This window comes from Mixophyes fleayi, chromosome 7 (genome assembly GCF_038048845.1).
Source record: "Mixophyes fleayi isolate aMixFle1 chromosome 7, aMixFle1.hap1, whole genome shotgun sequence".
Classification (NCBI taxonomy): Eukaryota; Metazoa; Chordata; class Amphibia; order Anura; family Limnodynastidae; genus Mixophyes; species Mixophyes fleayi.
This window is the reverse complement of record NC_134408.1, coordinates 153,471,977-153,494,674: the sequence shown is the minus strand read 5'-3', so window position 1 is coordinate 153,494,674 and position 22,698 is coordinate 153,471,977. Positions and strand designations below refer to the sequence as shown.

Sequence of the window (22,698 nt, the reverse complement as noted above, 5' to 3'; positions counted from 1 at the left end):
ACCTCCGCCATTCAGAACTGCATCCAGCGGATACTCCTAGTAGGTAATCTGCTGAACGGAGCTCGTTTCGTTACATCACCGAGGACCATTACTTCCTCATCATATATACACGAGGACTCAGTCTGATCAGCTGTCAGGAGCAGATGTGTCTGCAGGCCCAGAGTACTGCGCCACGCCACGTGCGGGGCAACGCTCAGGCGACACTCCACGTGCGGGGCGCCACTGCACGTGCGGGGCGCCACTGCACATGCGGGGCAACGTGCTTGGATTTTGCTGCAGGGATTTTAATCCAATTCCTGATATGTTCGGAGGTTTGATACAGGGATGTACCACACGGAGGCACCTTTGGGGGATTAAGTAGAATTTAAAGCCGCAATCTGGTGTTAGTGTTGTTTGAACATGTTACATATAAGTGGTATAACATATGTATATATCGGGGTCTATGTAAGGCAACATGGAGGAGACAGAGCGACATTCACCTGTTGTGCGCTGCATGAAATATGTACGTTATATATTCCAATATATCAGTCCAGTTGTTGCCTTATTTATCTTAATAAGGAAATAGTTTTGTTTTGTTCTGTTGCCTTTATTTAATATCCTAACTTCAAAGTTTTATATAGTCAAATATTTTTTTTATTCAGTATCACAAATAAAACAGTTTTATCATTTCAGTTGTTCCCTGTAATTAACATTAGCAAATAAAGCAGCTGATAGATTATTTCACCTCCTACAAACAATGAGTTGGGCTCGTTCTTTAGTCTCCGTTGATTCTACTTAATATCAGAGCAGAGCGACGGTGAGATTAATTCTCACAAGAAACCTCCAGTGTAAATGTAACTGGTTCCTGCAGAGATTTCAATGTTATCAGCAAAATGAACTTTATTCCAACAAGCTGAGAGTGACTGTGACCACGGGACGTAGATCTGTGTTTACTGAGCACCAACATTGATTCTCATTGTTTAAGGTCTGTACTGTATAAGGCTGAAGCCGTGCGACACAACGCCGAAGCGGCAGCTCAACGCCCTGTTCCCCAGTATCTACCTCTAGGGTTAGTCAGCGACTGAAAGCATCAAACGGATACATTGTTACAGCCATATATAAGTGATATATAGTATGTGCTCTAATCGTCCTCCTGTAAGTGCGCAGTATCACAGCCTTCTGTGACAAATAGAGGATGTAATAAGCTGTATATTATAGAGATCACTCTGCATACATGATAAATATGTCTATATAACTCCTCCCTGTAACGTGTTCCTGGGGCCATACACAACGTGCCGTAATATTACATAGGAAATATTAATGCCGGGTTACAGTACTTTGTACTATTGGGACGCTCTGTAATCAGAGGCGATATCAATGATACAAAATACTAACAAGAAGTATTAATACTTCAGAGCGGGAACAATTCCTGGTGTCAGATGTTAGTGCAGTGAGGAAGGTCTTTGTATTAATAAGAAAGTGGCGTCAGACACCGCAGTATAAATGGGAGTCATTACAAGCGGTAGTATTACTGTGAGGTGACAATGACCCTAACCCAGTACTAATATATCAGTTTAATATCAGCTTCTTGTTATGTAACATCAGCTTCATCTGTTCCATGTGCCCCCGCACCTTATCCGCCAGGGAGTTACCCTCGACCGGGAGATGTCCCTCCGTCTGCTGCTCACCGGGGTCACTGAGGACAGAAAGAGACAAAATATTTCAGTTCTGGGTCCCGGGCCGGTAACACGGATGTATCCCTGTAATACTCAGTCATTGTTTCCCTGTTACTGAGCATAGTGACATAATATTCTCATTGTACTGATTGTCCTTCCGGCTGCTGCGATGTCATCTGAATGTGACATTGTGAGATAACACTAAGTGTGATCAATAACCTGTCACCGGGCCGGACTAATCACGTCACCACGTATGTAATAAGTAACCGAGCGCTGGTACATTCCTGGCCCGGGGCGCACAGGTAGCCTTGGGCTGTCACACAACGCTGGACAAATAGTAATCATTTATATCCGTTACCAGCTACATATTGATGCATAGGACGTGAGGATACAATGCTGGGAATGGGTTTATAGAATTACTGAGACATATTATGTACCGACACCAGCCCCAAACCCCCCGCTGTGATGTTATGTCCCTATTTGTCTACAACTGCTCCTCTCTTACAGTTACGTGATGGTTTAGTGCGTCACAAGCGTTGGCGGTGAGAAGACACATAAGTGTCTGTATGAGGGGACATGTCGCTTCCAGCGATGGGGCTTTATCTATAGAAGCCTCAGACGGCTGTTACTGATACGATGGAGAGGAACACGCTGCCGTTAGCTCCGCCTCCTGGAAACAGCGTCACATGTTATATGACATATAATGATTATATCACCCTCAGATGACTAAACTCCCCAAAACCACCAGCTCTGGATAAAGAGACAGACGTGCGGAGATGGGTGTAGTAGTGACCGGGGGGTGGTGTCTGACCCCATGATGGGTGTAGTAGTGACCGGGGGGTGGTGTCTGACCCCATGATGGGTGTAGTAGTGACCGGGGGGTGGTGTCTGACCCCATGATAGGTGTAGTAGTGACCGGGGGGTGGTGTCTGACCCCATGATGGGTGTAGTAGTGACCGGGGGGTGGTGTCTGACCCCATGATGGGTGTAGTAGTGACCGGGGGGTGGTGTCTGACCCCATGATGGGTGTAGCAGTGACCGGGGGGTGGTGTCTGACCCCATGATGGGTGTAGTAGTGACCGGGGGTGGGAGGAGACGAGAACACACAGTACAGCAGATACTCACATCTTATCGTCGTCGCTGTGAGTAAACTCCGCCCTCAGCATGTCCGGCGTTAGCACCGCTCTGGAATCTGCGTCATCACCCTCCCTGTATCGGGGATACAGCAAAGATACACGGACCTCACTACTTCCCAGTAACACGTCTCAGTCACCCCCACCATACAGTACACAAGATGGAATTTATTATACTAAAAATTTAGGGATATGTATCATAGTTATATAATAATTAAAGTGTTAAAATACAAGATCAGCAGTAAAGTCCCAGACGCTCCGTTCAAGTAAAATCTTCCTTCTCTGAATAATCAGCCCACGGATCTCATTGTGTCACATGACACACGGAGACATCACCACATCCGCTGCTATCCTGGAAGGGGGCTCCATGGTATAAACACTGGCTACAGAGCAGCTTAATAAGAACAATACTAAACACTGAGCAGAAAGAGATACAGAAGAGCCTGTAGGGCGCTAAGTCAGGGCTAACGCGTTTCATCTCTCTGTGATCAGTATCCTTCATATCCTGGTATTTACTATTGCTCTTCAATAAAGCTGCTGATCAAAGCAGGTTATAATACTACAGAGAGCCCCTTTCATTACTTCTATGTCCTGTACATATGTGATCTATAAATGTACAACTGCTGGATTTATTTATTGCTCTATTTCAGATATTTGTATGATGTTTTATTTAATGATTCTCCCCCCCCCTCCGGTATTATCAGACACTACTTGTAAGACCTAAGACCTAGGAATATTTTGGATGTATTCTGGTCCTCTTTGGCTTTCCATGCATTTCCTAAACCCAGCGGAGGTTTCCCACGTACTGATCAGCGGGAGTGAGTGTGAGTACTCTGCGTACAAGGAGCACTCACCTTAGTACAAGGTTCTCCTTCTCCTCCTCAGGTAAGTCACTAAGCGTCGGCGGGAGTGAGTGTGAGTACTCTGCGTACAAGGAGCACTCACCTTAGTACAAGGTTCTCCTCCTCCTCAGGTAAGTCACTAAGCGTCGGTGGGATGTTCATCGGAAGCAAATCCATATTAAAGGGGTCACACCTGGGGACGTTAATAAAAAGTCTATTAATAAACAAATGGAGGGATATAGAGAAGGCGCTGACTGTGGCCCCACAACGCCCTACACTGGGGCCCTATGTGTAATGATATGAATACATTGCACAATAACAGACCTGTATCTGGGGTAATATTACTGTATATTAGGGGAGCTAATAAATGGTATCAGAGATTTATTGATCTTAACAAGGAAACAACACATTAAAAACATAATGAAGACACAGATACAATGTATCCCTTATACCCAGTAATAACGAGAGCGGTTAATGAGAAGAGCAAACAGTAATAAAAGCTCCAGACGTAAATCTCCACTTAGAGACGGGATGTTGTGGTCTCCCGGGAAAGATTCCTTGTTACCCATCTGTACGAACGCCTGGGACAGGATGCAATACATGTAACATACGTGTGATGTCAGGGAGTGCATGTCATGTGTCCATGATAGCCCTCTGTACGGTCTCCCAGGACAGGACGCCACACGTGTGATATCAGGGTGTGTATGTTATGTTTCCAGGTTAGACACGTGCTACCCCAGTGTTTGCTGATCTCTGCAGGGTGAGGACCTTACCAGCGGGATCTGCAGACACTGGGAGCCACGAGAGGGGACAACAGGTTGGACGGTGGAAACTTCTTCCAGGTCATGATTCCTCGAATGGTTTCCTAGAAAGGAGAAACTTGGGGGTTTATGCTGGAAACTGCAGCTAACATAGTCCCAGACGTGACCCTCCCCAGAACACGCATGTACTACATGATACTGTTCTTACCTCTCGGCTGAGGACCCTCCGGTGCGTGTTCCCAGCAGCCTCATGCTGGCTCGGATACTTTGGCAGCGGGCACAGATGATAGTCTAGGTCTATTTCTGAGTATGATAGAGGCGTCTTAAAGGCCATAATCCCAGGAGCCGGGTTCTAGGGGCCACAGAGGATAAAGAGACACAAGTCAGAGACCGCAGGACACCGGGGGAGACCCTAAATATCGGGGGATCTTCTCTATCACCCCCCTTAGGACCTTCATATTGTGTAACTATTCCAAGTGCCCCCCTAATGTGTGCAACTCTATTCCAAGTACCCCCCTGTGTGCAACTCTATTCCAAGTACCCCCCTGTGTGCAACTCTATTCCAAGTACCCCCCTAATGTGTGCAACTCTATCCCAAGTACCCCCCTAATGTGTGCAACTCTATTCCAAGTACCCCCCTAATGTGTGCAACTCTATTCCAAGTACCCCCCTAATGTGTGCAACTCTATTCCAAGTACCCCCCTAATGTGTGCAACTCTATTCCAAGTACCCCCCTAATGTGTGCAACTCTATTCCAAGTACCCCCCCCTAAAGTACCCCCCTAATGTGTGCAACTCTATTCCAAGAACCCCCCTGTGTGCACACATCATCTACCGCGAAGCTCCGACCACTGCACACAGCACCTACTGCGTCCTCCAACTTCTGAACACATAATTGCCTATTGCTACAAGCACTTTACACTGTTTAATCCACAGAGCTATAATCACGTTAAATGATTTATAACAAGATAGGAGAAATGTTTGTCCTAATATGAGTTTTCTGCATCACAGTCGCCATGTCTAAGTGTCATCATTCTCTGTAGGTGCTGACATGTAATACAAACCCACATACTCACATAGGAAGAGAGACAGATGGAGACACCACCATGGTAGTAGTGTCTACAGATCTACTCACAAAGACGTGTAATGGATGGAGCTCTGGGGGGTGGAGCAGCTGCTGTGGAGGCGTCAGTGAGCGGATCTCCTGTCCTTCCTGGAAGCGGATATTCGGTTGCTGACTAAGCGCTGAACCGGGCACATCAGAGACCGTGTCCGGCGTCAGCTCGTCCTGCAGGCAGCGGGGGGAGAGACTTACATTACATACTACTACATATCTATATCATGTATGTTACACTAGGGGTTATCATGGTACATATAGGATACACCAGTATGTTACATGTAATCTGCATGTTATAGGGTAATACACAAGAGACGGTAATAATACCTGTATAAACCCAAAGCACCTTTCTTTTTATGCTCTAGAAATGTGTCCCAACACTCAGCCTATGGACTAGACCTGGGCGAGAGGTCGCCCCTCAGAGGCCTGATTGGCCGGGATCTTGATGTGAGGTTTGGAGGCAATCAAATTAAATTCCTCTTTAACCTCATCTCCCTGGTTATAGTAGTCAGCCACATCGTAGCCACATTACAGCCACATCGTAGCCACATTACAGCCACATCGTAGCCACATCGTAGCCACATCGTAGCCACATTACAGCCACATCGTAGCCACATTACAGCCACATCGTAGCCACATTACAGCCACATCGTAGCCACATTACAGCCACATCGTAGCCACATTACAGCCACATCGTAGCCACATTACAGCCACATCGTAGCCACATTACAGCCACATCGTAGCCACATCGTAGCCACATCGTAGCCACATTACAGCCACATCGTAGCCACATTACAGCCACATCGTAGCCACATTACAGCCACATCGTAGCCACATTACAGCCACATCGTAGCCACATTACAGCCACATCGTAGCCACATTACAGCCACATCGTAGCCACATCGTAGCCACATCGTAGCCACATTACAGCCACATCGTAGCCACATCGTAGCCACATTACAGCCACATCGTAGCCACATCGTAGCCACATCGTAGCCACATTACAGCCACATCGTAGCCACATCGTAGCCACATTACAGCCACATCGTAGCCCCATTACAGCCACATCGTAGCCACATCGTAGCCACATTACAGCCACATCGTAGCCACATTACAGCCACATCGTAGCCACATCGTAGCCACATTACAGCCACATCGTAGCCACATCGTAGCCACATCGTAGCCACATTACAGCCACATCGTAGCCACATCGTAGCCACATTACAGCCACATCGTAGCCACATCGTAGCCACATCGTAGCCACATCGTAGCCACATTACAGCCACATCGTAGCCACATCGTAGCCACATTACAGCCACATCGTAGCCACATTACAGCCACATCGTAGCCACATTACAGCCACATCGTAGCCACATTACAGCCACATCGTAGCCACATCGTAGCCACATCGTAGCCACATCGTAGCCACATCGTAGCCACATTACAGCCACATCATAGCCACATCGTAGCCACATTACAGCCACATCGTAGCCACATTACAGCCACATCGTAGCCACATCGTAGCCACATTACAGCCACATCGTAGCCACATTACAGCCACATCGTTGCCACATTACAGCCACATCGTAGCCACATCGTAGCCACATTACAGCCACATCGTAGCCACATTACAGCCACATCGTAGCCACATTACAGCCACATCGTTGCCACATTACAGCCACATCGTAGCCACATCGTAGCCACATTACAGCCACATCGTAGCCACATTACAGCCACATCGTAGCCACATCGTAGCCACATCGTAGCCACATTACAGCCACATCGTAGCCACATCGTAGCCACATTACAGCCACATCGTAGCCACATTACAGCCACATCGTAGCCACATCGTAGCCACATTACAGCCACATCGTAGCCACATCGTAGCCACATTACAGCCACATCGTAGCCACATTACAGCCACATCGTAGCCACATCGTAGCCACATTACAGCCACATCGTAGCCACATTACAGCCACATCGTAGCCACATTACAGCCACATCGTAGCCACATTACAGCCACATCGTAGCCACATCGTAGCCACATCGTAGCCACATCATTGCCACATTATAGCCACATCGTAGCCACATTACAGCCACATCGTAGCCACATTACAGCCACATCGTAGCCACATCGTAGCCACATTACAGCCACATCGTAGCCACATTACAGCCACATCGTAGCCACATCGTAGCCACATTACAGCCACATCGTAGCCACATTACAGCCACATCGTAGCCACATTACAGCCAGATTATAGCCACATCGTAGCCACATCTTAGCTACATTATAGCCACATCGTAGCCACATCGTAGCCACATCGTAGCCACATCTTAGCCACATCATTGCCACATTACAGCCACATCGTAGCCACATTACAGCCACATCGTAGCCACATTACAGCCACATCGTAGCCACATCGTAGCCACATTACAGCCAGATTGGGTCCTTCTAGGTAACAACACGGTTCAGCATAAACAATTTACATAGACATCTAGGGGAGCCCCTCATACAGTTAGGATACATCCGAGGACGGCGGTGACAGATTCTTCGCCCAGGTGTCCGTCCCCGTGAGGAATAAATATTCTACATGTAGCTGTGTTATTTCACTGCGCTGAAACATTAAGGGATCAATATACAATTCTCCTCCACCTGCAGCGCTGACTTGTGTTTGAGAAGCACTTATTTATTGTGTTTATCATGAAGTGTAACTCTTATATTTGGTGCAATATCACTTGTTGAACTAAGTGCACCTCATCTTCTGTTTCCATAACATGTAGAACCCTAACTTATAATTGTCTATTCCTGCTTTATATTTATGTTGTTTTTCGGATTGTTCAAAAAACTTCAATCAAAAATTTTAATAGACAGACAGTTCTGATGTTGTCTCTGAAGAATTCCCAATAACACCACCGAGTTCTAGGATCTTTACCACTCTCAGGACACATGTAATACAGACAGTGCCGGTGTCCCCTCACTCTCAGGACACATGTAATACAGACAGTGCCGGTGTCCCCTCACTCTCAGGACACATGTAATACAGACAGTCCCGGTGTCCCCTCACTCTCAGGACACATGTAATATAGACAGTCCCGCTGTCCCCTCACCCTCAGGACACATGTAATACAGTCCCGGTGTCCCCTCACTCTCAGGACACATGTAATACAGACAGTCCCGATGTCCCCTCACTCTCAGGACACATGTAATACAGACAGTCCCGGTGTCCCCTCACTCTCAGGACACATGTAATACAGACAGTCCCGATGTCCCCTCACTCTCAGGACACATGTAATATAGACAGTCCCGGTGTCCCCTCACTCTCAGGACACATGTAATACAGACAGTCCCGGTGTCCCCTCACTCTCAGGACACATGTAATACAGACAGTCCCGATGTCCCCTCACTCTCAGGACACATGTAATATAGACAGTCCCGATGTCCCCTCACTCTCAGGACACATGTAATACAGACAGTCCCGGTGTCCCCTCACTCTCAGGTCACATGTAATACAGTCCCGGTGTCCCCTCACTCTCAGGACACATGTAATACAGACAGTCCCGGTGCCCCTCACTCTCAGGACACATGTAATATAGACAGTCCCGCTGTCCCCTCACTCTCAGGACACATGTAATACAGACAGTCCCGGTGTCCCCTCACCCTCAGGACACATGTAATACAGTCCCGGTGTCCCCTCACTCTCAGGCCACATGTAATACAGACAGTCCCGGTGTCCCCTCACCCTCAGGACACATGTAATACAGACAGTACCAGTGTCCCCTCACCCTCAGGACACATGTAATACAGACAGTCCTGATGTCCCCTCACCCTCAGGCCACATGTAATACAGACAGTCCCGGTGTCCCCTCACCCTCAGGACACATGTAATACAGACAGTACCAGTGTCCCCTCACCCTCAGGACACATGTAATACAGACAGTCCCGGTGTCCCCTCACTCTCAGGACACATGTAATACAGACAGTCCCGGTGTCCCCTCACCCTCAGGACACATGTAATACAGACAGTCCTGATGTCCCCTCACCCTCAGGACACATGTAATACAGACAGTCCCGATGTCCCCTCACCCTCAGGACACATGTAATACAGACAGTCCTGATGTCCCCTCACCCTCAGGACACATGTAATACAGACAGTCCCGGTGTCCTCTCACTCTCAGGACACATGTAATACAGACAGTCCCGGTGTCCCCTCACCCTCAGGACACATGTAATACAGACAGTCCTGATGTCCCCTCACCCTCAGGACACATGTACTGTTACCTCTGCCCCCCTCCTCAGTGGTCTCGCCAGCTGTCGGGGTTGGTAGGTGGAAGTCGCCCCATGAACAGTAACCGGCTGATATCCCATCAACTGGAAATGTTGGGGAACCTGAGAACAAATCAGATTATTAATCATACCAGTATCCTGCGCTGTACACGCTACATATGTGTTCTATGCTTATTCACTCAGGTGCCAAAACACAACTTGCAAATAAATGGAATTACCGTCCAAGGGAAGTGCAGTCTTAGCATCAGTGCTGTGTATACAGGTCAGTGAGTGGTAGATTATGTACAGTGCTGTGTATACAGGTCAGTGAATGGTAGATAGTGTACAGTGCTGTGTATACAGGTCAGTGATCAGTAGATTGTGTACAGTGCTGTGTATACAGGTCAGTGATCAGTAGATTGTGTACAGTGCTGTGTATACAGGTCAGTGAGTGGTAGATTATGTACAGTGCTGTGTACACAGGTCAGTGAGTGGTAGATTGTGTACAGTGCTGTGTATACAGGTCAGTGATCAGTAAATTGCGTACATGCAAAGTATCTGTTATACACAGGTCAGGGGCGCAAGGTTTGTAGAAATCACCTTCAAGCTGTGGAATGGGAGTTTCTGTTTGAGCTGAACAGATGCAGTTTTGGGAGGAACTGAGCTGAGATCTCCAGAAACCTGAACACAGAGGATAAAATACATTCTGCGTTATGTCCGGATGAGGGATAAAGGCGGCATCAAACCACTTTATTCCCTATAATACCAATAAATATAATTTAATAATACTAGTACACACTGAAGTGTATGGGCAGAGAAGTAATAGCAATTATACATATATGTATATAGAAATACTGTGTACAGCATTCATTCTGACAAAACACTTCAACAGCAAATGTTATAACAGAACAGCAGAGACATCACGCAGAGCAGAGACAGGGTACAGCGCAGAGCAGAGACAGCACGCAGTGCAGAGTAGAGACAGCACGCAGTGCAGAGTAGAGACAGCGCAGAGCAGAGACAGGGTACAGCGCAGAGCAGAGACATTACGCAGCGCAGAGCAGAGACATCACGCAGTGCAGACAGGCCCGGCGCTCCCATTAGGCAAGGTTAGGCAGTTGCCTAGGGCGCCGGGCTCTGGAGGGCACCTCAGAAATAAAATTACTTTAAAACTGTGCGGCGACTGCTGACCATACCTTCCACGGGGAGGGGGGAAGGGGCTATTGATCACCACCACCGCCTCTCTGCTCCGTCTCCTCCCCTCCACTCACTGACTGTCGGGCGTGACATCATCATCACGGCCCGACAGGGTCAGTGAGTGAAGGGGAGGAGACGGAGCAGAGAGAAGCAGCTTTATGGAGGCAAGGTAAGGAAAGACGTGGGGAGGAGGGCGCCGATTTTGACAGTGTGCCGGGTGCCGATTTTTAAAGTGTGCCTGCGGTGGGGGGGCGCCAATATTTAAAGTGTGCCTGCGGCGGCGATTTTTAAAGTGTGTCTGCGGCTTGGGGGGTTTTGACCGTGTGCCTAGGGCGCTAAGGACCCTAGCACCGGCCCTGAGTGCAGAGCAGAGACATCACGCAGCGCAGCGCAGAGACATCACGCAGCGCAGAGACAGCGCAGAGCAGAGACTACACTGAAAGTAATAAATGATTGGTCTGTACTCACTGATCCATCTGGCTCAGCAGGGTAAGGAGGAAACTCACAGTACAGGACACGATCAGTGGATAATGGGAAGATGTGGATAATTTCCTCTTCGCTGTTGTCTGTACAAGACAATGTCTAAGTGTAAATGATGTGACTGATATACAAGATACAGGAGAATCATCAGTGTCCCAGTAACTAGATCCATCGATCTTACCAGACGCAGCTTTACCGTTCTGCGCAGATCTCAGGCCGCGCAGCAGAATCCTCAGAGATATCAGTCTGAGATTTACTCGGCATCGTATGAGGACCTGGAATGGCACCGTTATTGTCATATGTCTCTTGTTTGTACCCAGCAAGAGGTGCCCATTATTAGTCCCACCGAGGGGCCTGTTACTAGTACCGCAGAGGGGCCCGTTACTATTATTCCCACAGAGGGGCCCGTTATTATTATTCCCACAGAGGGGCCCGTTATTATTCCCTCCCAAGGGACCCGTTATTATTCCTGCAGCGCCTACCAAGACGTTTCCTACCAGTGCTTTATAGCAGGACATCATATTAATGAGCGCGGATACAGATTATTTAGCTCTACAAGCAGCACCATAGCTCAGGGCCATCAGCGGGTATTATCCTGTGGAGCCCTCACCTTGCGGGCGGCTTGCTGGAAGACTCTCAACGCCCGGCTTCTGTTGGCCCACAGGTCATTGAGATAGAGATCAAACTGTGGCTGAAAAGTGGGACCCTGAACATAACAGGAACCGTGTTAGTGTAAATGTTACATGTTGTTGCACACTTTATGATTGGACTAATTACAATATTAATCCTACTTACCGGAGTTACAGCCCGTAACACCCGCTGGGAGACCACGAGCAGAGTCTCCCTCTTATATTCACTCCCCAGCACCGTGCGGCCTCTCTTCACCTGCATTACACACAATTGTGGCTGATGATGTGGAGGTAACATAAATAATATATCTCTATAGGACCTGAATGTCCCCCCACCTGGACCCAGAAAGTGCCTTTCACCACCCAGCACTCACGGGAGCCAGCGTGACGTGTGTGAGAAAGGGTTAATCAAAAACAACCACCTGGTCTGTCTAATGAGAACACCCTGTCTATCCCACACACTGACCATTCCCTTACCACTTATACCACCATGAGGAGCTGACCCTCTTACTCAGGAAGCCTTCGGTTCTCTCTTTAAACTAATCTATCACAATTTACTTTCATCAGAGTTATCATAAACCCAATGATCTCCCCATGTAGAGTTCTAAAACCAAACTGTCCGACATGTGAAATCTAAGAACACAGAGACCTGAACTTATTAAGTGTAATTTAATATGGAAAATAAATCCAGAATACTTAAGATGAAAAACAATTACAAAAATGACAAACAAAGATCTAGTACAATAGTTTCTTGTAAAATAAAATGGAATAAACAACAGAAAATGGTCAACTCACAAATGATCAGGAACTATATGAAGTGTGATTCCCTACCCCCCAGACAGAAGATCATTTCATGCTGTACACCTATAAGGGCAGTTATTCCATGAAACAAGGATTATCCAATAATCAGTGGTTACTTCTCTGCAAATATTTTGATCCCATGAAAGTCACACAATATCTGGTTACAGAGGGTGCACCAGACAATATATAGCTCATATATCAATTGTAAACAAAAAGAAACAAAAGATATATCATTGCAGGGAACATCTCCTCAAACACTAATATTTATTGTATTAATAAATGATATTCAAAATTGTTATATTGTGTATTCCAGTGTGAAATATGTAAAACAAGTAGAATATATCAGAATACACTGGATTGGGTACGTGCTGTAGATAATCAGGTGATACCATCCTACAGATACATCTCGCCCATAGCTGGACACAATGTCTGGTCCTGAAGCTGACAGACAAGGTTATACTGAGCACACTGGGACAAGACCGTCATAAGTAGACTATAACGGATGCTGATATAATACACCTTACTTTACAATGCACCTTACAGTATTCTCTCGCCATCACAAATAGACTCTTAACTGGCTAAACGGGGGAGGTCGCAGGCCAAACAGCACAGACTACAATATTGCAATGTGTCCATCCATCAGTTCCTGCAGGGTATGTACGTCAGCTGTCCAGGAGGGACAGTGATAGCCAGGCCGGTATACGCCACGTCCGTGTATGACGCAGACAGTCCTAAGTAAACCTCAACACCTCCAGCACTCCCTACATATAGCCTGTAAGAGGTTGTACAATATTCCAATATCAGAAGAGACCGGCGACTGATAATGTTACTGGACGCAGATTAGCGGCCTTTACAAGTTACTGACCTGGTATTCAGCCTCAGCGTTCTGACGGTCGTCACTTATTCTCCGACGTTGTTTGGGAGAAATGGGGTCACTGCCGAGGTGAACCTGCCTGGTGGTAACAGAATATTCATTATTTGTCATCTTTACAGGACTAAAAAAAAGCTGAACTTGTATGGTTTCTATTTATATGGAGGGTAAGATTCAAAAACCCTTTAACAATTCAAAATCTTTGATATAAAGAAAAGTTCACCTATGGCAAAAAAATTATAAGAGCACAGGAGAATTCTCTGTATTATTAATAACAAATCTGCCTGACTGGGCCACCAGTACCGAGACCAGTACTGACCCCCATCTGTCCATCCGTATAGACACCTGTACTGAGACCCGTCCCCCCAGCAGTACTGACCCCCATCTGTCCATCCGTATAGACACCTGTACTGAGACCCGTCCCCCCAGCAGTACTGACCCCCATCTGTCCATCCGTATAGACACCTGTACTGAGTCCCGTCACCCCAACAGTACTGACCCCCATCTGTCCATCCGTATAGACACCTGTACTGAGACCCGTCACCCCAACAGTACTGACCCCCATCTGTCCATCCGTATAAACACCTGTACTGCTGTACTGAGACCAACCCCCCCCCCCCCCCCCAGCAGTACTGACCCCCATCTGTCCATCCGTATAAACACCTGTACTGCTGTACTGAGACCAACCCCCCCAGCGGTACTGACCCCCATCTGTCCATCCGTATAGACACCTGTACTGAGACCAGCCCCCCCCCCCCCCCCCAGCAGTACTGACCCCCATCTGTCCATCCATATAGACACCTGTACTGAGACCCGACTACCACAGCAGTACTGTCCCCTCGTAAATGACTCATCCACATAGGTGTTTGTTCAATCCACATTGTACTGAGACCCCCATGCCAACTTAAATCTATTGTCCCCAACACAATCCCATTGCACTGTGTGCGATTTCAGAAACCACATGTATGGAACTACCAGACACCCTCTTCTATGCAGAAACATGAGAGGACAAGTTTCTTCTATGTGATGATTACAATAGAGTTTACTTAGCAACATAAAAGTGGTGATATAATCTAAGATATCATTTGGGAAGATGATTTTGCTGACAATGGATGTTGAACCGTTATAAACAAACAAGTGTGAAAGTTATTGAAAATGTGTTATCCATCAGAAGTGGGATCTCGGCTAGACATCAGAGGTTTGTTATTGATTCTATCTCCCTTATAGTAACTCACAATCACTTTTGTTTGATGGTCACTATTATCTACAGGTGATGGGAACGGCCATGGGGACACGCTTTGCCCTGAGCTACACCAATCTTAAATTTACTCACAAGTCTCACGCTACACACATCGAGTTCCTGTATATATCCTTGTTGGACATAAGTACAATTATGTCTACCTCGACATATTCCAAAAAGGTAGAGTGTAATAACTATTTACACTTTTCTAGTGCACATTATTCCAAGTGGAAGAAAAATATTCCAAAGGGGCAATTTCTGCACCTTCGCCAGAATTGCTCTAATGGAGAAGTATTCTTAAAACAAGCTGATATGATGACACAAAACTCTCTAGACCGAGGTTATCCGACCAACTTAGTGCATCAAGCATTTAGGGAGGTTAGCAAGATGGATAGAGCAGCTCTGTTGGTGTCCAGAAAGAAGATAGCAACATATTGAGCATACATCTGGATGGAAACCAAATGAGTGTTGTTAGAAGAAAGAAAAGGGAGAGTATTACTAATTGAGAGTGACCATTCATTTCAAAGAGCAATAAATTATCTTCTAGGGTTTAAAAGATCATTAGCTCTAATTACCCAATTTTAAAACAAGACCCTTCTTTAAAATCAATATTCGTAATAGTGTTTAAAAGAGCTAATAATTTTAAAAAATATATTAGCCCCTAGTTTTTTTAAATTTCAAAAGGATTAACCAAAAACCAAACCCTTTAATGAAGGTCTGCAGAAAGGAGAAGCTAGCGGCACGAAGGGGACAACTGAGTGGCTCCCTCTACTCCAGATGGTGCTTTAGATGTGGTGTATTATGTGGAAACAAATTACCAATAGAGTATATTCAGTTAGAAATAGGTCTGGTAACAAAGAATATAATATTAGTGGATGTATTAATTGTAAGTCCTTGGTTGTAATCTATGTATTACAATGTAGTGCTACTCTATATTATATTGGAATCTAGACCATTGAAAATGAGATTCAACCAGCATAGACGTAACATACTAAATGGCTCTCGACACTATGCCAACAAACATCATTGTAATCCGGATTGTCTCACCATCACTGGGTAGAATTGGTGAAGGACATCCCAAGAGGTGGGGATAGGTGCAGGAAACTATGTAAACAAGAGGTCTATTAGATCTACCATTTAAAATACACTCTCGCCCATGGGTTTTAATTAATCTGTTGAACTCAATTAAATTATGTAAAAAAAACAAAACAGTGATATGTAGCAGCTATCGAGGAGGTATCTCATGATACTACTGGATATAGATTAAATCAGACTGTCATTGTGGTTAAAGATCTTATCATCCTTAAAATGGGATAGGAAGATTTTCTTGTGCTTTCTCTAAGGTTATATATACACATTATATATTAGGGATTGTGGCAGAATTTTAGTTATCTACGACTTTCCCTATAGAGTTTTTTTTTATCTATTATAGGTATTCTATATGGCAAATCTATATAAAGTATGAAAAGTATTCATATCTGTAAGAACTATTAGCATTAAAGATCGGGATCTGATGAGTTCTGTAGTAACATTTATATGCGTCTTATATTTAGGTTCATCTGTTGCTTCTATCTCTTAATATATATATATTTTTTTATTTATTGCTTTTTTACCTATTTTTCGTTGTTAATTTTTTTATATTTTCATTCTCTATGACAGAGATTATTCTATCATTTAAGTTTATTTTAATATTGTGAAATGTGAACATACAGATTTTTAGATTTGTATTATTTATATTCTTCTGAACCTTAATTAATAATATATTCTTTGGTTTTCCCTTATGTCAATTTTGGACACTTTTTTTTTTATAAATGCAATTAAACAGGTGTTCTGCAGATAATATGGAGTTAAATAGCCCCAGGTGAAAACGATGTTAATTAGTACTTTGCTGGCTATATAGAGAGGCTAAGTGAGCCTTTGGTTGTGTCTCTGATGAAATCTCCCTAAGGCGATGAAACGCGTAAGTCTGGGCTTAAGATATTCTGGATAATGCTGGGAGCACCTGTTTTAATTGGAACCAATTCCTGTTGCGATGACTGTTAGTCAGCTGTTCACAGACAAGTTGCGGCCAATTGTAAGGAGACAGAGAAAGGCGACTTATCGGGAGGGGGAGCAGCGTCTCCAGCAGTCTGTGGCGGTCAGTGCACATGGAGCGGTGATCTGATATATCCAGTCCTGTGGTGTTTGTACAGCTCCACGGTCTGATTACACTAATGGCAGCTACTCTATCATACTTTGACTGCTTACCCTGTACATGCAATCGGAGGGAATTTAAGGCAGCAGAATTGTGATTGCATTGATCGTACAACAGACAGTCCAGATTTGTGTTTGGATCTTGGAGGATTCTTATCTGATTGTCTGAACATTGGATAAATTGGTTAAACTGAGTCAAAAAGATAAATAAATGGACACATATTGATTAAAATACCCATCATCTAAGATATTGGAGCAGAGATACAATATATCCATATATTGTGCTAATGAATCAACCAAGGTATCAGTCTTGTCATGGTGTACGAGTGTGGCCATGTTATACCCAGGTACACTTCTATTTATCCTGTGGTATTTTATGATGTTCTGATGTTACATTTTATAGATTAATACAGTGTCTGTGTAGTATATATATTACAAGGCAGTACTACAATAATACAGTGTCTGTGTAGTATATATATTACAAGGCAGTACTACAATAACACAGTGTCTGTGTAGTATATATATTACAAGGCAGTACTACAATAACACAGTGTCTGTGTAGTATATATATTACAAGGCAGTACTACAATAACACAGTGTCTGTGTAGTATATATATTACAAGGCAGTACTACAATAACACAGTGTCTGTGTAGTATATATATTACAAGGCAGTACTACAATAACACAGTGTCTGTGTAGTATATATATTACAAGGCAGTACTACAATAACACAGTGTCTGTGTAGTATATATATTACAAGGCAGTACTACAATAACACAGTGTCTGTGTAGTATATATATTACAAGGCAGTACTACAATAACACAGTGTCTCTGTAGTATATATATTACAACGCAGTACTACAATAACACAGTGTCTCTGTAGTATATATATTACAAGGCAGTACTACAATAACACAGTGTCTGTGTAGTATATATATTACAAGGCAGTACTACAATAACACAGTGTCTCTGTAGTATATATATTACAACGCAGTACTACAATAACACAGTGTCTCTGTAGTATATATATTACAAGGCAGTACTACAATAACACAGTGTCTGTGTAGTATATATATTACAACGCAGTACTACAATAACACAGTGTCTCTGTAGTATATATATTACAAGGCAGTACTACAATAACACAGTGTCTGTGTAGTATATATATTACAAGGCAGTACTACAATAACACAGTGTCTGTGTAGTATATATATTACAACGCAGTACTACAATAACACAGTGTCTGTGTAGTATATATATTACAAGGCAGTACTACAATAACACAGTGTCTCTGTAGTATATATATTACAACGCAGTACTACAATAACACAGTGTCTCTGTAGTATATATATTACAAGGCAGTACTACAATAACACAGTGTCTGTGTAGTATATATATATTACAAGGCAGTACTACAATAACACAGTGTCTGTGTAGTATATATATATATTACAAGGCAGTACTACAATAACACAGTGTCTGTGTAGTATATATATATATTACAAGGCAGTACTACAATAACACAGTGTCTCTGTAGTATATATATATATATTACAAGGCAGTACTACAATAACACAGTGTCTCTGTAGTATATATATTACAACGCAGTACTACAATAACACAGTGTCTCTGTAGTATATATATTACAAGGCAGTACTACAATAACACAGTGTCTGTGTAGTATATATATATTACAAGGCAGTACTACAATAACACAGTGTCTGTGTAGTATATATATATATTACAAGGCAGTACTACAATAACACAGTGTCTCTGTAGTATATATATATATATTACAAGGCAGTACTACAATAACACAGTGTCTGTGTAGTATATATATTACAAGGCAGTACTACAATAATACAGTGTCTGTGTAGTATATATATCACAAGGCAGTACTACAATAACACAGTGTCTGTGTAGTATATATATTACAAGGCAGTACTACAATAATACAGTGTCTGTGTAGTATATATATCACAAGGCAGTACTACAATAACACAGTGTCTCTGTAGTATATATATATTACAACGCGTACATAGAAGCACTGCACACATCTATGTCACAGACTGGCGTTTATTCACCATCGCAGCTGATTGGTCTCCTCATCTGCGACGTTCCGTTGAACCAGTTGCTGGAATAAAGTCTCCTTCTCCTGCCGTGTTCTTCCCTGTTTGCTGGAGAATGTGCGACCTGCGGAGCAGAGAGGGACCTTAGATTATAGTCTCATCTTCCATGGACTGTCAGGAGGATTAGGGACCATCACCTTCCCGCAGGTCCTTCATTCTCAGCTTTCCCGGCTGCTGGTTCAGTACAGTCGCCACTGAATGGGGGTTGGACAAGTTTACTGGAAATTTCAGATTTTGGAACTCGATGACCTGTAACAGATACGAAAGGAGAAGATAAATTAGTATTCACCAGAATCCAGTATCCATTAGGATCAGTATAACTCACTTGTGACGCGTTCTGTTGCAGGGTCTTTAAGTGCCTCTTCTTGCGGGATACCCCAAATGACACTTTATCTGGGCCCTTTGGTCTGTCCTTGGAAGCTTTATCTGGGCTCTCTTCCCTTCAGAAAAGACATAAGTCCACCATTAGGGGGCAGTGTACTGAGTACGACATAGAGGGGGAAATAATTTAATGTAGTAAGTAAGGAAATCACACTGGCTGTAGGGAGCAGCGATTCCTGGAGGAAGTGGAATAGAATATCATCATCATCATCATTTATTTATATAGCGCCACTGATTCCGCAGCGCTGTACAGAGAACTCATTCACATCAGTCCCTGCCCCATTGGAGCTTACAGTCTAAATTCCCTAATATACACAGACAGACAGAGAGAGACACAGACTAGGGTCAATTTTAATAGCAGACAATTAACCTACTAGTAAGTTTTTGGAGTGTGGGAGGAAACCGGAGCACCCGGAGGAAACCCACGCAAACACGGGGAGAACATACAAACTCCACACAGATAAGGCCATGGTCGGGAATTGAACTCATGACCCCAGCGCTGTGAGGCAGAAGTGCTAACCACTGAGCCACCGTGCTGCCCTAGAATATGGAATTTTTAGATAAAAATAAATATTTATTAAACATTGTGAAATGCACTGAAGACAAAATGGAGATATATAAACCATAAAAGCAGAAATCTGGTTACAAGATTACTAGATTGTTCTGTGGACAATGGTCCTGTGTCACTGCAGCTGTGACTAATAGGACCAAGATCTCCTCTCTCCAGGATCCGTGCTCAACAAGATCCCCTCTGCCCAGGATCCCCTCTGCCCTGGATCCCCTCTGCCCAGGATCCGCTCACACCAGGATCCCCTCTGCCCAGGATCCCCTCTGCCCTGGATCCCCTCTGCCCAGGATCCGCTCACACCAGGATCCCCTCTGCCCTGGATCCCCTCTGCCCAGGATCCGCTCACACCAGGATCCCCTCTGCCCAGGATCCCCTCTGCCCAGGATCCCCTCTGCCCAGGATCCCCTCTACCCAGGATCACCTCTCCCCAGGATCTGCTGACACCAAGATCCGCTCACACATCAATATCCTCCACTCACGAGGATCCGCTCACACCAGGGTCCACAAAAGCCAGATCCAGTCATGCAAGGGCCATTAACATTTTGCTTTCTGTCTGTTTTTAAATAAATCCAAAGCATCTTAAAATTGCAGCCAATATTCCCCATTATAAACATATGTGGGAAAAGCCCATAAGAGATCAGGCTTATATTACAGGAGGTTGTAATCCAGCGTTAATCACATGGAGATGGTACGTGTGAGAATGAGTCCTTACTCACGTAGCATGAAATACCCACTGTGCCAACCGGCCGTGCCCTGATTTGTAGATATGTGCCCAGGGCAGGATATAAAGTGACGTGAGGGTGTACGGAAAGTGACGTGAGGGTGTATATAAGTGGCAGCAGGGTGGACTTTGATGCTTTGTACTGTGAACCTCTGGAGATTTTCCCTCTTCTAGTATTCAGCGGCATCTCTTGAGAGCGGAGGATATATAGGTTGCACAGATGTTGGACTATAAAATGTTTTCCACAATTCCCACTTGACGTTTTTCACTAACAGGATAAATGCCGAGTACCGGAACACGCTGTGTAACTAAGGGGTTATAGGGGAAACCACACATAATAAACATTATAAACTAGCACAAAAGGTAACAAACTGCGGTACAACCACAGCAACCAATCAGCCGGCAGCTCTTATCTTCAGATAAACAAAGCAGATACCCGATTGACCGCTGTGATTCTGCTACAGATGTGCCGCTATGTTAGTAAATAAGCCCCATAGTGGCGGTACTGTAGCCCAGCACGCAGATCGCATGTGACAGAAACAGAAGGGACAACTTACAGTGTACACGGCGCAGACACATTTGGGGAGCAGGTCCCAGTAATCACACAACAATGAGGTTTAGCGTTAAACTCAGAAATCTGTAACTCCAGCCTGATCTGCGCTGTTCCGTAGCGGGTAGGAGAATAGGTCACTGTCACGTCAACCGCTCCATTCGCGGGAATAATTCCTGGAACAGATGGAAGACAATGGAAACTCTTTGTTAGAACTATATATCCTTACAAACAACGTCCCCCATGTAATGGGCTGTAAAGGGTTAAATCCTATAAATCGTTTTGGAGCGATTAATTAGAGAAGTAGAGTTAAGTTTCCTCATTCTATATTCTTGTTGCTATATAATTTCCCATTGTGTTAATAAATGAAGTATATGAAACGCAGAAACCTCATTATGCTAATTCTGAATAACCCTGATATTGATGACCCTGCGGATGGGACATATGGGGACGAATGCTGACAGTAATCTGGTTATGGTGAAGATTATTTACACATCCTGCTGTAAGAAATGATTAACACAAATACATCACTACTATTATATTATTGCACTGAATTGAATTTGGATATTGATGTCTGAAGCTTCCTATATAAAGCGGGGATTAGTGTGCGCACAGCGCAAAATGCCGCAGTGATGTCACTGGCTCCTGTATCCTCAGATTGGTGTATTTACCCCATGTGATCTGGGTTCTCCCCGGCTAAGGAGCAGATTTCATGTTGTGATATAAGGGAAATACTAATGTGCATTATATTCATGTATGACATGTGTAAGAGGATTGTCCGGGGCCCTATAAATATACAATGATGATGAAATACTCATCAGCTTTATCTTTACACTGTGATCTAGAGTTGAGCTAACACCCCCCCCCCCCCATAGCTCTATCCACACATTGTAAATTTGTCCCCCTGCAGCTCAACATGATTCTACCAACTCTATATGAGGCCAATAGTGAGAACAGACCAATCTGCTTGGAGCACAGGGAGCACCGATTCCTAGGTCAATATGTGCCACATAATGCAACTTGTACATGCTGGCACATTGCGCCCGTACTGGGAGATGAGCAGATGGTAACACATGTGCTCCCTTGAGAGGCGTGTCAGGGGTGTTAACGTGTAAGTACGGGCGTGGCAAAAATATCTGAAAAAAACTGAGCCCTGAACATAATAA

The 22,698-nt window shown here is 44.5% G+C and overlaps 1 protein-coding gene across 4 annotated transcripts in view; it reads right to left on the bottom strand.

Moving 5' to 3' along the window:
- Positions 1–233: 233 nt before the first annotated feature.
- The window catches only part of CFAP221 (cilia and flagella associated protein 221), a 47,856-nt gene continuing 25,391 nt past the window's right edge, over positions 234–22,698 (bottom strand). For 3 of the 4 annotated variants that reach the window (XM_075181222.1, XM_075181224.1, XM_075181225.1), the window contains 18 exons: positions 21,540–21,708; positions 19,638–19,752; positions 19,450–19,561; positions 19,268–19,376; positions 13,744–13,831; positions 12,244–12,333; positions 12,059–12,154; positions 11,630–11,723; positions 11,437–11,534; positions 10,372–10,452; positions 9,787–9,894; positions 5,526–5,678; positions 4,600–4,743; positions 4,404–4,495; positions 3,762–3,823; positions 3,643–3,673; positions 2,781–2,864; positions 234–1,675 (listed from right to left, as the gene is read on the bottom strand). In XM_075181222.1, the coding sequence (XP_075037323.1) occupies positions 1,549–1,675; positions 2,781–2,864; positions 3,643–3,673; positions 3,762–3,823; positions 4,404–4,495; positions 4,600–4,743; positions 5,526–5,678; positions 9,787–9,894; positions 10,372–10,452; positions 11,437–11,534; positions 11,630–11,723; positions 12,059–12,154; positions 12,244–12,333; positions 13,744–13,831; positions 19,268–19,376; positions 19,450–19,561; positions 19,638–19,752; positions 21,540–21,708 (1,853 nt within the window). In that variant the 3' untranslated portion in view covers positions 234–1,548. The remainder of the gene's footprint in view (positions 1,676–2,780; positions 2,865–3,642; positions 3,674–3,761; positions 3,824–4,403; positions 4,496–4,599; positions 4,744–5,525; positions 5,679–9,786; positions 9,895–10,371; positions 10,453–11,436; positions 11,535–11,629; positions 11,724–12,058; positions 12,155–12,243; positions 12,334–13,743; positions 13,832–19,267; positions 19,377–19,449; positions 19,562–19,637; positions 19,753–21,539; positions 21,709–22,698) is intronic. The other variant, XM_075181223.1, reaches the window with a different exon arrangement.